Below are 14909 nucleotides of genomic sequence, written 5' to 3' on the forward strand. Positions count from 1 at the left end.
AAAAAGTAACAAAACAATGAAAGAAGACAGATAGTCCTATCCTGAAATCCAAAATTGTATTGTCTTTTCCTCTCTGAGATCTTGCCTAGTCCTTCCAGCCTGCACTGTATTCTCCTTACCTTTTCTTTAGAGTTCAACTCAAATCCCGACTCAGGCCAGTATACTTAAACTCTCTTCCTTCCTGTGTCTTCCTGCAGACTCTGAATAAGTAAAGGAGAAGGTATAGTCAGACACCTACCAGAGTGTGGGTGGGATTCACGTGGACTGAAATGCCCATGGTCACCCCAAAGCAGCAGCTATCACTTGGCTTTGTTCAGTTGTTAACAACTTGTAATGCTAGTCCATTTTTTCCAGAGCTTCCAAGTTTTTATTTCTGGAAATCCAGATATATAATTTTTTAAATGTAGTCAACTCACAGTTTTACAGTGAACAGGCCAAATGTCTGTAGCTAAAGTTGGCCCAGAAGCCATGAATTTGCAGCCACTGTTCTTGGACAATGATTTCTAATCAAAATGAGTGTTAGTTGTTTAGTCGTGTTTGACTGTTTGCAACCCAATGGACTGTAGCCTGCCCGGCTCCTCTGTTCATGGAATTCTCCAGGCAAGAAGACTGGAGTGGGTTGCCATTTCCTTCTCTAGGTACTAATCGAAAGCACATAATAAAAATCACGTCTATAGTTTTTTGGACTGTATACCCTTAGTCTCTAACCCCAGAAATGCGGATTCAGCAATGAGCAGAATGTCCCATGTTGTCAGTGTGTCAGCGCTGTCCCCTCTTGTAACTGAGTGCTGCCACCGTGATGCCCCTGCCCACCAGGCATGGCTCACTTAGACACCGTGCTGCCTATCAGGCTTACATTTGTCCCTGTTGTTTGTCTTGGCACTATGTTTAGACAGCTGAACCAAGGATAAAGATAGTTGCTCTGACTCCATTCCCACCTGATCTTAACCCTATAGTCTTGCCAAGACCTTTAGTTTTAATATGAAATGCTTCCCAGGTGTGACAGCCATACGCAAAACTAAAAAAAAGCTTCTCTTCACCTTCCCCTCATGGTTATACTTAGTCCTAAAGAAGGGATGAGACCTATTGATTAATCCATGTGAAGTCCAATGACTTCTGGTTTTTGTGAGGTGTTGGAGTATTTTAATCAACTGCCTTTTAGAAATTTCATATCTGAGGCTCTGCCAAGGGTTGCCTACAGTTACCTGTCCTAATCCCCTACAGCAGGCCATGGTGGAAGCACATATCTCTTGTAATCTGTGAGGACATTTTCTTGGACCACCAGCCCTTGAATGTATTGGATCTTAGAGGCTTGAGTTCTTGGCAGTTGAAATTAGCAGAATAAAAACTAGTATATCTGGGACCTGGAGTCTCTAGCCATCAAGATAGACCTCAGAGAAGCTTTTGCTGAAATGGGGAGATATGCTGTCTGATGCGGTCTTTATAGACTTACCAGAATTTAGAGCATTTTGAGCCCTGAAGTCTTCCACGTAGACTGCTGAGTGGTTGTTATTGTGTATTTAGCGAGTATAATTTATGCTAGATTGAAGAGCTATATTTTCTCTTAGGAGAAGTTAGATCATTCAGTGTTAATCCTGGCTGACTACCTTGGCACTAAGCAGGTTTTAGTATCACTACCATATCTACCAGGTGTCTAGCAGCAAGTCTCTCAGTAAGTTCATAGCTTCTCTACCAAGAGCAGCATGTCTCCAAGAGCCACTCTGGCAGTAACCTCTGTGTCAGTTATCTTAGGCCAAATTATGCCATGGTAGCAGACTCTCCCCACTTACAGTAACATACAACAAGGGTTCTTTCTTCCTTACATTCCGTATACTCACGGATCACCTGTGGCTCTGCTCTGTCATGGTCATTTAAGGCTCAGACTGATAGCAGCCCCTGTTGGGACATGGCTGGTTTCCTGCCTGAGGGAAGAGAGAAACACAAACACAAATACGCCCTTCAGAAGAGACTACTCATATTTCATTGGCCAGAGCACATCATATAGCCAGTCCTGATGTGAGCCAGGGAGGACTGAAGGGTACAGTTCTGCTTCTTGCAGGCCTGTAGATGTGCCTTTAGCATCTGTCCTAATTACCACAGCAGCAGCCATGAGGTTGAGACAGCAGCTGTCAACTCTCTCACCTGTCCTTAGGCAGTGGGATAAAAATTCTTTTATTTTCCCAAAGGATCTTCTGCTACCTCTGAGATAAATAAAAACCCCACTGATGGTCAGTTTTCCCCTTCCGGGTCCCTTCAAGTCCAGGACTTCTATGGACACAGGCTTTCTGGGGTCCAAGTTGAACCACTGGTTCCCCCTTCTGGCCTTTGTGAAAAACTCACCTTTTACTGCATACACTGTGCTCCTTCCTAAAAGGTGCATTTTTAACCTTGAGGTTTCCCCTGTCAGACTCAGCTCATCTGCTCCTGCTGCTTCTGCCTCAGGTGTCTGCTTTCTAATGTTAATTGGGTTTTTGCATCCTCACCTAAAATCAGGTTTTCCCACACTGTCTTCTCCAGCTTTGTCTCCTCAGTGAACTCAGCACTCTTACCCATTGTGTTCATCACTTCCATAAATTGCATTTTATTTCCAAATAAAATGGACAATCCCTTGATTTCTAAGGTGGCACCGAGTATATGTGTTATAGCTTGGTATCTGTGCACAGCTTGGCTCTCAGTTCTCATCTCTCTGCCTGCCCATAGAACTCCAGTGAAGACCTTAGAAAGGGGTTTTTGGAAATATATATACATTGTTATGGTAGATCGATAAATCTCTTCATAGGGGTATCCTTAAAGTATATTTTATTATTTATTATATAAACAATCTGTAGAATTGTTTACAGATTTGATAAATTAAGAAATTAGATATATTACTTTAAACTTCAAAGTTAAGAAAGTTTTCATTAAACAGTGCACTTGCAAATAAATATGGTATTTAAAGCTTGTCTCCTACTAGACATAGTAAATATCTGAGTTGCTTGACCCTAGCTTTTAAAATAATTATATAAGACAGCTTCCAAAATACTTAATTTTTTCCCCTTCTTTTCCTAACTAGATCACAAGAGACTCCTGGAGATGGGCAGCCTCCAGCTTTACCACCCAAACAATCAAAGAAGAACAGCTGGAGCCAGATTCATTACTCACATTCTCAACAAGATCTGGAAAACCATATTAATGAAACATTCGATGTTCCATCATCTCCTGAAAAATCTACTGTAAGTAGCTTCTTCAAATATTCTCACATTTCTTTAAAAATGTTTAATTGTAAATGAAATTTCTTTTGTACCCTAGCCTGTTTTATCTGTAAATTATATTACAGTACTTTATCTTTTTCATCATATGTTTACTCATAAATTGTGCCACCCTATAACCCAATTGTGGAATTTTCTTTTATCATCGTTTATAAAACATTCATTGCTCTAGAAGTTAATTTTTGACAGATTTGTTGGTTTCAGTCTTGCAAAACACATTTCCAGAACAAATGCTAATAGCCTATTAAATACCATTAATTTTATTATATAATTAAGTGCAGCAACTTTATCATTTTAATCAACCTTTTGAAATTGAATGCAGGTCTTTGGAATATATAATTGCTGTGTTCTTAAAAATATATCCCTGAGATATTTTAGTACTTTGTACCAAACAGAAATGGTAAATTTTTAGAATCTCCTGATTTGTGAATTTTCATTGCTTTTTCAAGTAGATGAATCAAAGGTCAGATTGTTACTAAATTTTAAGGATACATTGTGTTTATGAAGAAGTATAGGACAGACAGAAATATGGGTGTATTTCAGGAAACTTAAAGGGATATCAAGGAATAAAGTGAGATACAAGGAGAGGAGGCCCCATAGCAAGTGTGGGTGATGCCAAACGCCCTGCTGGCCATTGCTCACTTACCCTCTTGTTCTTCACCCATAGTCCTCCTGCACTTTCTCAAAGTGAAAAGCCAGAGGCAGCCATTTAAAGTTCTCCCACACTCACTGTACCACCACAGACACATCATAGAGATCAAAATCCTTACTCAAAATGAATGACAGCTTTAGTGCTACCTGTGTGGTGATTCCTATGTATCATTCATTGGTTCATAGTTAGCTGAGGTCTTTCTTTACCTACTAAGGTAGGTAGTGGTCGGGAAGGTTCCCTGGAGAAGGAAATGGCAACCCACTCCAGTACTCTTGCCTAGTAAACTCCATGGATGGAGGAGCCTGGTGGGCTACAGTCCATGGGTTCGCAGAGAGTCGGACACGACTGAGTGACTCCACTTGGGGCATACAAATACAAATCAGACATCATCCCTCCTATTAAATAACCTACAGTCTAGTTTGTTTTATTACTCAAGCAAAAATTACTTTTTGAATACCTGCTCTGTGCCATGCATTGTTATGGGCTCTGGGAATATAGTAGAATAAAATTTAAAAAACTCTGCCTTCAAGGAACTTATATTCTAAGGATAAGGATGAGACAAGCTGTAAACAAAGTAAATAAATTTGTAGCCTATTAGATAAATGCTACAGAGACAAGGCAGAAAAGGGCTAGGAAATTTCCAGAGTGGAGTACTACAGTTTTAATGTAGTTTGAGCCAGGGATGAGTTTGGTGATAAACCACATGGATACTTGACAGGAGAGCAGATAAGCCCAGAGAACAACAGTGCAAAGACAGGGTGTGACTGATCCTGTCAGAGGACACCAAGGGGGTCAGTGTGGCCAGAGCAGAATGAGCAAACCAGAAGGAACAGGAAAGGGCCAGATCCTAAATGCCTGGTCTTGTAAAGGTTTTGTCCAGTCTGTAAGTGAGATTGCAAGCAAATGGACATAACTGAGGAGAGAAACAGTGTGCTGTCACTTAGGTTTGAATGGTTTCACTCTGGCTTTTATGTTGAGAAAAAAATCAAAAGCAGGGTGGCAGTAGAGAAACTGGCTATGAGGTGTCATCCCATGAAGCAGTGGTGATTGGACCAGCATGGCTGTGGAAGAAATAAGACCATGGCTGAGTTCTGGGGGAGTTTTAGAGTAGAGCTGACGCAGTCTGCTGATGGACTGGTTGTAGCGTACTAGGGAGAGAGAATCAAGGATAATAAGAAGATTTGGGGCCTAAACAACTAGGAGGATGAAGTTGCCATTTGCTGGGATGTGAAAGGTTCCAGGTAGAACAGGTGTGGGGGGGATATCGGAAGCTCGATAGGGGCACAGTGATATGTCTGCTAGGAATCCATTTAGAGACATGATTCTGGAGTTGAAGGGAGGGATTGAAGCTGAAGTTATAATGTTGAGAGTTGATGGCATGTAGACAAAATATTTAAAAGCATGAGGCAGGAAGTGTAGAGTGTGCAGATTACCTTAATAAGAGATTCTGAAATTTTAGTCCTCCAAGCTATGAAGATGAGGGAGATCAAAGCAAAGGAAACTGAAAAGATGCAGCCAAAATGGTAGGAAAGAGAACTAGCCAGCTAGCTGATGAGAAGAAGGTCACGGAGAGAGTAATCACCTGTGTCAGAAGCTACCGGTGCTTTGAGGACGATGAGTTCTGTAATTAGAAGTGATTTTAGGGAATTCACAAGTATATAAATACAACTAATTCAGCTGTGGATTTAAGGGAAGATTTCCCAGAAATGATTGTCTCAGACCTGTGTCTTGGAAGGATAAGAAAGAATTAGTCAGATACTTACCTTACAGAGTAGGCATACAACATTAAGTGAAAGAAGCTTCTTACAAATGACCATATATTGTATAATTCTACATACATGAAACGTTCAGAATAGTCAAGTATGTATATATAGAGGGAGAGAAAATAGATGAGTTGAATAAGACTTGGGGGATGGGGGCAAGCAGAGAGGGAGTGACTGATGATGGACACAGGGTTTCTTTGGGGGATGAGGAAAAGGTTCTAAAGTTAAATAGTAGTGGTGTTGGTACAATTCTGTCACTGTAGTAGAAATTACTGAATTGTACTCTCTGAATGGGTGAAGTGTAGTATGTGATTGTGTCTCAATGAAGCTGTTTTTAAAAAGCAGAGGGAATAATGAATTCATATAAAACTTACAGATACTTGCTCTGTGCAAAGCTTTGAGCCAGGTTCTAGGGACACTGTGGTTAATTAATTAGGTAATTAATAAAGGCCCTGTTACTCTGGCACTTATAGTCTAGTATACAGCAGTAAGGCAAGAGAGAAATTTGAATTATGATTCTTTATACACTTTAGGTAATATCAACATACACAAAGCATGCTTCCTGTATATCTGAAAGTAAGTAGCCTATAAATGAGAATGATGAGTCATCTATTTTTGTCTTTTTAAGCCTAATGGTGGTATTCCACATGATAATCTCGTTCTAATCAGAATGAAACCTGATGAAAATGGGAGGTTTGGATTCAATGTAAAGGTAACTTAGAATTTGTATTGCACTCATCTTTTAAATAAGGTGTTTCTGTATCTGTAATGCTGACTAATGCTTGATTTGCTCTAATGTGAAGGGAGGATGTGACCAGAAGATGCCTGTGATCGTGTCCCGAGTTGCGCCAGGAACCCCTGTGAGTTCAACAGCCTTCTCAGTGATCCTAGCTTCAAGAATACATACTTATTTTCTTAGTATAAATAAAACAATAAAATGAATCATTTAATTTGTCAAGTATCACATGTTGTTTGCTGAATCTCCTAAATTGCTGGGAAGTTAATTTTTATTTCTTCCCTATCTTCTAGAACAGTTTTTCAAACACTTGTTTTTACAAATACTCTAGACTCTATCAAAATAACCCCTCTAAATAGCAAAATGTAGACAGAGGTATAGTTTGCTTGCTTTTTCTTTGACTTCTTTTTTCATTTAGAATTGTTTATTTACATTCTATTTGTCTACTTTCTGTTTAAAATATCTATTTGAAACTCTTTATTGTGAACATGCTAAGCAAAAGTAAAGAAAATACTGTATGTACCCATGATGATGAAAACACTCCCACCCCCTTGCCCTATTCTTCAGCTTCAGTACTCATAAACTTTCTGCTTATGAATCATAAGGACAATTCTTAATAAATTGTGGGTACATCATTTTTATTGCTCATTATATAGTAAATACTGCTTTCAGATTCCCGTTTCTGTTGTTTATTTTGTTTAACTGCATTTTTCTTTAAGAACTTTGAGTCAGTACCCATTATCATTTAACTGTCTCTGTCCTGGGAAAGGTAGGAACCTGCAGCCTGAGAGAAAGAGACCAGTTATGGGATTTTGGTGCTTTGCAGCAACCTCAAAGTTGATTTGAAGATCACAGTCAAGATTGATCAAGGATATCATGATACATACTTTTGGTTCTGGTTTTTAAGAACTTGTTGATTGCAAATAATAGGGTACTTGTGAAATTTTTGTTGTTTTCAGTTGTTAAGTTGTGTCTGAGTCTTTGTGACCCCGTGGCCTACAGCACACTGTGAGCCTATGGACTCCAGCACTCCCTGTCCTTCACTGTGTCCTAGAGTGTGCTCAAATTCATGTCCATTGAGTCGATGATACTGTCTAACCATCTCATCCTCTGTCGCCCCCTTCTCCTCTTAAATTGTTCCCAGCATCAGAGCCCTTTCCAGTGAGTCGCCTCTTTGCATCAGGTGGCCAAAGTATTGGAGCTTCAGCATCAGTCCGTTCAATGAATATTCATTGTTGATTTCCTTTAGGATTGACTGGTTTGATCGCCTTACAGTTCAAGGGACTCTCAAAAGTCATCTCCAGCACCATAATTTGAAAGTATCAATTCTTTGGTGACTCCAAAATCCCTACTGAATAGAAATTCTGTAGCAGCCTTCTTTATGATTCAACTCTCATATCCATACATGACTACTGAAAAAAACCATAGCTTTGACTATGTGGACCTTTATCAGCAAATTGATGTCTCCGCTTTTGAATCTAGGGTTTGTCATAGCTTTCCTTCCAAGGAGCAGGTGTCTTTTAATTTTATGGCTGCAGTAATTTTGGAGCCCAAGAAAATAAAGTCTGTCACTGCATACCCCTGGCTTAATTATAAATACAAAATTTTTCGTACAGCTTTAGAGGTGTATCACAAAACCCCAGGACAGGAATGTAGTCAGACTTCTAGAAAGAATTTTACAAATCATCAGAACTACTTTTCATGTCCATTTCTTTTTTTGTGAATTTTTCTTTCTCAGTGTAAACTGGTTTGTACTAGAATCAGCTTAATCTCTCAAGCTACAATAAAATACATTCTAAATGAAAAGTGTACTTAGTAGCAGCTTCAAGCCAAGTTCCTGTAACATTAGCACCACAGACACACTCTTTGTTTAGATATGATGGTGACTCCAAAATTTCAACTAAATAGAAATTGTGTAGCTGTCACCATTATGTCCCACAGTTCTTTTGAAGGGATGTGCCTACCAGCAGCTTCTGGGTTTGTGTTTTATGTAACCAGCTCAGCACCCCAGAATCATTAGACTCCTCACTCTAAATTACAGATTCAGAGAAAGTAAAACCTCATAGATTCATCTCGGATCAAATGTCCTCTTTTAAACAAATCCCTTGTGATCAGAAGTGACAAGACAGGGACGTGATGTATAAAATAAACTTACTACACATGTGAAAGATAAGGGAAGTAGTCCAAAATTATTTGTTCAGTATGTATTGGAAAATATGTGTTGGGGGACGGGGGTAGTGCAAGATGAGGAGGTGAGAGGGGGGCTGTATTCTCATTTATCAAGTAGAAAGATAATGTCTAAAATAAAAACTAAACAATGAAATTAGAAAGTTACATAGTGATACTAAGGTAAATACAAAAGCTGTAGCTAAAATGTTGAAATAAGTTGCCTCAAACTGGGTGGCGGTGGGGGTGGGTGTTGGTGAGGGGAGCATAGGGAAGACTATAGGAAATGGTTTCTTGTTGTCATAATCTTACAGACCAAGTCAGCTTTTTAAACTATGCAATGTATAGCTTTCCCCAATACAAAAGTTTTAACTAAAAGTCAAATATATGTCTTTTGACCTGACAATTCTACTTTTAGGAATTACCTCTTATGAAACAGAACATAGGATATACAACAATGTTCATTGTAGTATTGTTTGTGAAAATTAAAATCGGAGGGAAAATCAAAATGTACATCATTACAGCTGACTAAATAAATTATGCTTTGGTTTGCAGCTATTGAAATAATAGATGATGTAGTTTTATGTAAGTATGGAAAGGTTTTCGTAAGATAGTATTTTGAAAAACATTTTACAGTGGAATACTACTCAGCTATAAAAAAGTGAAATAATGCTATTTGCAGCAATGTGAATGTACCTAGAGATTATCAAACTGAGTGAAGTCAGTCAGACAGAAAGAAAACAAATATTATATGGTATTATTTATATTTAGAACCTAAAGATAATATAAATAAGTTTATTTATAAAACAAAGATAGACTCAGAGACATAAAAAGCAAACTTATGGTTACCAAAGAGGGAAGAGGCTAACAGGGATAAGTTAAGAGTACAGGATTAACAGATCCCCACCACTGTGTATAAATAGATAAGTAGCAAGGATTTACCTTATTGCACAGGGAACTATATTCAATGACTTGTAATAACCTGTAATGGAAAAGAACTGAAAGACATGCCTATATTAATATGTATAACTGAATCACTTTCCTGTACATCTGAGACTAACACAATATTGGAAATCAGTTATACTCAATGAAAATACATATTATAATTTCATATGTGTTTAATCCAGTTTTTTAAATTGTGAGTTATATTTTAAAAATCTGGAAACATGCTGAAATTGTTAGCAGTATTTCACCATGGTGGTGGAATTACTGATATTTATCTCTTGCTTCCTTTTTTTAATTGTCTGAATCGTGATGGTGAGCATGTTTTGCCCTTAAAATTAGGAAAGAAATCTTTTTTTATTTGTATGCCAGGTAAAGTCATAAAATGAATATTGATTTTTTCTGAGCAGTGAAAGTGGATAGTTTGCAATTCAGTCAAGGATATTCAGGGAGCACTCTATAGACAGGTTAATTTCCAAACAGAACTTTATGATTCTATATATTCTTTTTAGGCTATACAGATTACTATATTGGTAATTTTTCCTTTCTACCAGAACAGTGTAAATAGTGGCTGACTTTAGAATCAATTAAATAAATAAATAATAAATGAAATATTATTAACTTAGAGACCATTACAGTGTTTAGAAGCCTCATTTTAGGTGATTGGTAGAAAAGGGCAGTGTTTAAAATATTTTAATGTCATTTTCTCTATTGGACACCTTTTGAAATGGACAGAGTAATTTTCAAGTTATTTCCAAGCCTGGCGTGCTGCAGTCCATGGGTTTGCAGAGTCAAACATGACTTTGTGACTGAACAACAGCAATTTCCAAAGTCGTATATTTCTTCCTGTCTGATCATATTCAAGCCAATAGCTGTTGTCCCAGCAAAATTCATGATGTAGACTCCAAATCAGAATGAAATGCAAGTAAGAAATTATCTGACAAAGAGCAGAAGAAGATTAAGTGTAAGAGGGTTCCCTTCAGTTATAACAGGTAACTAGTAGTGTGCTATAACATGCAGAAAAGTAGAGAAAGAGCACCTCAAGGGAATGGTCTGAACCTTGATTTTGAATTTTCCCAGGCTTTAATTCTTTTCATTGAAATATCTCATTTTTAAAATTTTATAACTATGCATAATTAAAATAGATACCTGTTCCATTTTCAGAATTTCAGGTGTCTAAAATCACACATTTCATAAGCAGCAGTGGAAGAACCTGACTGCTGGATCAGTGCTCTTTCTACTAGTGACAGTACCTTGTTGGATTGTGTTGACCTTGTGTTGTAGAGTGAGTTTAGTCCTGCTTCCATCTTTCAAGCCTTTGCCACAGCCCTTTCTGTAAGGCCCAGCCCCATCATCCTGCAAACTTAATTCTGTTGTGTTCTCATTACTGTATTCCTGGAACAGGCTGTCCATATTTCTGTTGATTTCTTTTACCTTATTTACTTGTTTGTTTTCACACAGTAGTGCAGAGCTATAAAGATAACCATGTGGCCTGAATCCATACCGAGTCAATGGGGAAAATTGTGTTTTTTTCCATGACTTTTAAATTTTTTGTCAAAACATTAAAATTTCTGATGCTTTCTCTTTTAAATGTATTGGGAAATGAAGAAATAATAAAATAATACTGATTAATTATCCTGTAATTCAGAACGTCAGAAACATTGAGAATCAAAGTCTTTTATTTCTTTGTGAAAACTTACCAAAGGTAATTTGTGAACAGTGCTTTTCTTTTTCTTGTCATATAACTTATATTACAGGCTGTGCGTTTTTCCTTATTTATCTCAATAAATAGTGATAATTCTTTCTAAGTCTGAATCCCACTTCCACTTGTCCTTTACACTTTCAGTGATATGAAATACCTTCCAGGAGTTCCTGTATTGAGTTTTTGTTTTTTGAAGATGTGTCCATTTTTATTTCTTCTCAATTTTTAATTTTTTTTTGCCACACTGTGGCATGCGGGGTGGTATTTCCCTGACCAGGGATAGAACCTATATCCCCTGCACTGGATGTGTGGAGTCCTAACCACTGGACCGCCAGGGAAGTCCCAAGAAGTTTCTTGCCAGCATCACTTCCTTGGACACCTTCATCCTTCTTGTCACAGCCACTTTCATCATTTGTGCTAATAAGTTGATCTTCTCTAAATTCCTTTCCCTGCATATCTAGGGTCTCAAACAATAGAAATGTTGATAGTTACATAGTCAATTACTTCTTCTATAACTCGATTTATATTCACTTTGAATTTTACCTTCAGCACTGCCCCTTTTTGTTTCTTTGCTGCTCTTGTAACTTTTTGGCCAGTTGCTCCTTACCCAAAGTGGGTTTATCTTTGGGAGACAAGGAGACCACACAAGTACCTGCTTTGCTATCTCCACATGAACAGTAACTGATGCATAACAACAAGCCACCAATACACTTGGAAAGAAGGGATGTGATTGGTCATTGATCATGCTGCATATTTATGATTTATATAGTGATTTTTGGACTGTCAGGCTAACAGCGAATTTTGAACTTTATGCAGTTACTTGTAATTTATGCAGTAACTGAAATTCGCATGATGTTAGCAGACTGGTGTTATTTAACTCAGCTGTGCAACTGAAATTAGTATCTATCTGGACAGTGCAAAGTGAGAGCTACCTTGATCTATGCACTTGAGAGCATTAGTCTTACTTGTATGTCTGGAATTGTACTAGGGCATCAGGGGAAAAATTATTAATGAAGAAGGGAAAAAAGAATGTCTTTATAGGAAAGTGAGTTTTGTTTTTAATTCTTTTTGTTTGCGCTGAGTTTTCATTGCTGCATGCAGGCTTTCTCTAGTTGCTGCAAGCAGGGGCTACTCTAGTTGTACATGGGCTTCTCATTTTGGTGGCTTCTCTGGTTGCGGAGCACAGGCTCTGGAGCACAGCCTCAGTAGTTGTGGTGCACAGGCTTAGCTGCCCCATCTTCCTGGACCAGGGACTGAACCTGTGTCCCCTGCATTGGCAGATGAATTCTTCACCACTGGACCACCAGGGAGGTCTGAAAGTGAGTTTTCTATTTCTGTTTTTTTAATAGATGAGTGAATGGATAGATGATTTCTGTATGTAATTTTATTTCTGCTCTGCAGTCTATAAAAGTAAATTAATAGTTTCACAGTGTCCACAGGGGGAATGAACTGCTTCCAGAAAGCTACATGTGAATTTGAAACCTTTGCATCCCTTACTTCCAGAAAGCTACATGTGAATTTGAAACCTTCTTTGCATCCCTTGATAGGCTGACCTGTGTGTCCCTCGATTGAATGAAGGGGACCAAGTGGTACTGATCAACGGTCGGGACATTGCAGAGCACACCCACGACCAGGTGGTCCTGCTGATCAAAGCGAGCTGTGAGAGACATTCTGGGGAGTTAGTCCTTCTAGTTCGACCTAATGGTGAGTACTCCGTGATTTACTGCATGTTTTTAATAATTCCCTCATGTTTATTACTAGACACAGCAGCTAGAGTGGACTTCTTAGAACTTGGTCACATCAGACTGACCTGTGGCTTCCATTCATAGTGGTGGTTGTTTAGTCGCTAAGTCATGTCCAATTCTTTTGCGACCCCATGGACTGTAGCCCACCAGGCTCCTTCGTTCATGGGATTTTCTAGGCAAGAATATTGGAGTGGTTTGCCATTTCCTTCTCCAGGGGATCTTCCCAGCCCAGGGATCAAACCCATGTTTCCTGAATTGGTAGGTGGATTTTTTTTTTACCACTGAGCCACCAGAGAAGTGTTCACATGTAGAGTCAAATGCAAATTCTCAGCCACCTTGCCTGCCCGTCTGCCTTCCTCACTCTCTTCTTGTCTGTGCTGGCCTTCTTGATGGTCCTTCTGCTTAAAGCACTCCTCTTGATGTTTGTACAATGTATACCTTCACATCGTTCAGGTCTCTGCTGAGATGACAGCCTCAGGAAGTTCTCTCCAGACCACCATGACTGCAGTTGCCTCTCACCCCCAAGGTGCTCAAGGAGTCCTAGATACTCAGATACACTTGCTGTTCCACCTGTAGAAAACCAACAAGCTAGAGTTTAGTTTCCATGACAACCTCAAGAATATCCTGCTACGTGGAGTGCTCAGTGACTCCTGAAGCAGTTCATTCCCCCTGTGGACAGTGTGAAACTATTAATTGACCTAAAAGTCCATCTTCGTTCAATCCCAGCATTTCTAGTTCTGTCTCTCTGTGCTATGCAGAATAAATGTAATACAGAATAAGTTCAATCCCTCATCAGTGTTTTGCAGTGAGTTTTACTAGAAGCTGTCCTTTTTTTTTTTTCCAGTTATACAATCCCAGGTCCTTCAACCTGTGTTCATAATGGCATAGTTTCAAGTTTCCTCAACATTAATCATTCTCCTCTGAGAAAAAATTCTTAAGTGCCTATACTGTCTAGTGTTGGACATATTCTTCTAGTTTTGTTCTGAACAGTTTATTGTTAATCATAGTTTTAGTCAGAAGAGTAATTATTGGTTAATGTCACATTGTTAGTTGCTGACTACATACCATAAGGAGCAAAATGTAATTAGAAATATCTACTCCCCTACACACCTAATTTTGCCTCTTGGGTACGGACATTTTCATTTTATCTTCTCTATAGGCAGACCTTGGAGATATTGCAGTTTCAGTTCCAGACCATCACAATAAATATCACAGTAAATAAATAAAATATTACAGTAAAGCAAGTCACATATTTTTTTATTTCTCAATACATACAAAAGTTTTGTTTATACTGTAGTCTGTTAAGTATGTAAGGTACATACCTTAATTTAAAAATATTGCTAAAAATTGCTGTCATCATCTGAACCTTCAGGGAATCATAATCTTTTTAAATACTAAATCAAAGATCTTTGATCATAGAGCTGCTGCTGCTGCTAAGTCACTTCAGTCATGTCCGACTCTGTGCGACCCCATAGACAGTAGCCCACCAGGCTCCCCCGTCCCTGGGATTCTCCAGGCAAGAACACTGGAGTGGGTTGCCATTTCCTTCTCCAATGCATGAAAGTGAAAAGTGAAAGTGAAGTCGCTCAGTCGTGCCCGACTCTTCGCGACCCCATGGACTGCAGACTACCAGGCTCCTCCGCCTATGGGATTTCCCAGGCAGGAGTACTGGAGTGGGGTGCCATTGCCTTCTCCGGATCATAGAGCACTATAACAAATATAATAAAAACAAAAAGTTTGAAATTTATTGGGAGAATTACAAAAATATGAGAGACACAAAGTAACAAATGCTGCTTGAAAAATGATACCAATAGGCTTGCTCAACACAGAATTGCCATAAACCTTCAATTAGTTAAAAAAAAATTAGCTTTCTAGGAAAATTTAGAAGACTTCAACAGACCATTCCATTTTTGACTTTTAAAGGAACTCATTTATTTAGATCTGATATTTAGGTG

General features: G+C 38.5%; 1 protein-coding gene across 6 annotated transcripts in view; it reads left to right on the plus strand.

Annotated features, from left to right (window-relative positions):
* PTPN4 (protein tyrosine phosphatase non-receptor type 4) overlaps positions 1–14909 on the plus strand; it is a 193551-nt gene that overhangs the window by 153468 nt on the left and 25174 nt on the right. For all 6 annotated transcript variants that reach the window (XM_069577813.1, XM_069577812.1, XM_069577817.1 and 3 more), the window contains 4 exons: positions 3053–3212; positions 6292–6375; positions 6467–6523; positions 12757–12913. In XM_069577813.1, the coding sequence (XP_069433914.1) occupies positions 3053–3212; positions 6292–6375; positions 6467–6523; positions 12757–12913 (458 nt within the window). The remainder of the gene's footprint in view (positions 1–3052; positions 3213–6291; positions 6376–6466; positions 6524–12756; positions 12914–14909) is intronic.

This window comes from Ovis canadensis, chromosome 2, assembly GCF_042477335.2.
Source record: "Ovis canadensis isolate MfBH-ARS-UI-01 breed Bighorn chromosome 2, ARS-UI_OviCan_v2, whole genome shotgun sequence".
NCBI classification, from domain to species: Eukaryota; Metazoa; Chordata; class Mammalia; order Artiodactyla; family Bovidae; genus Ovis; species Ovis canadensis.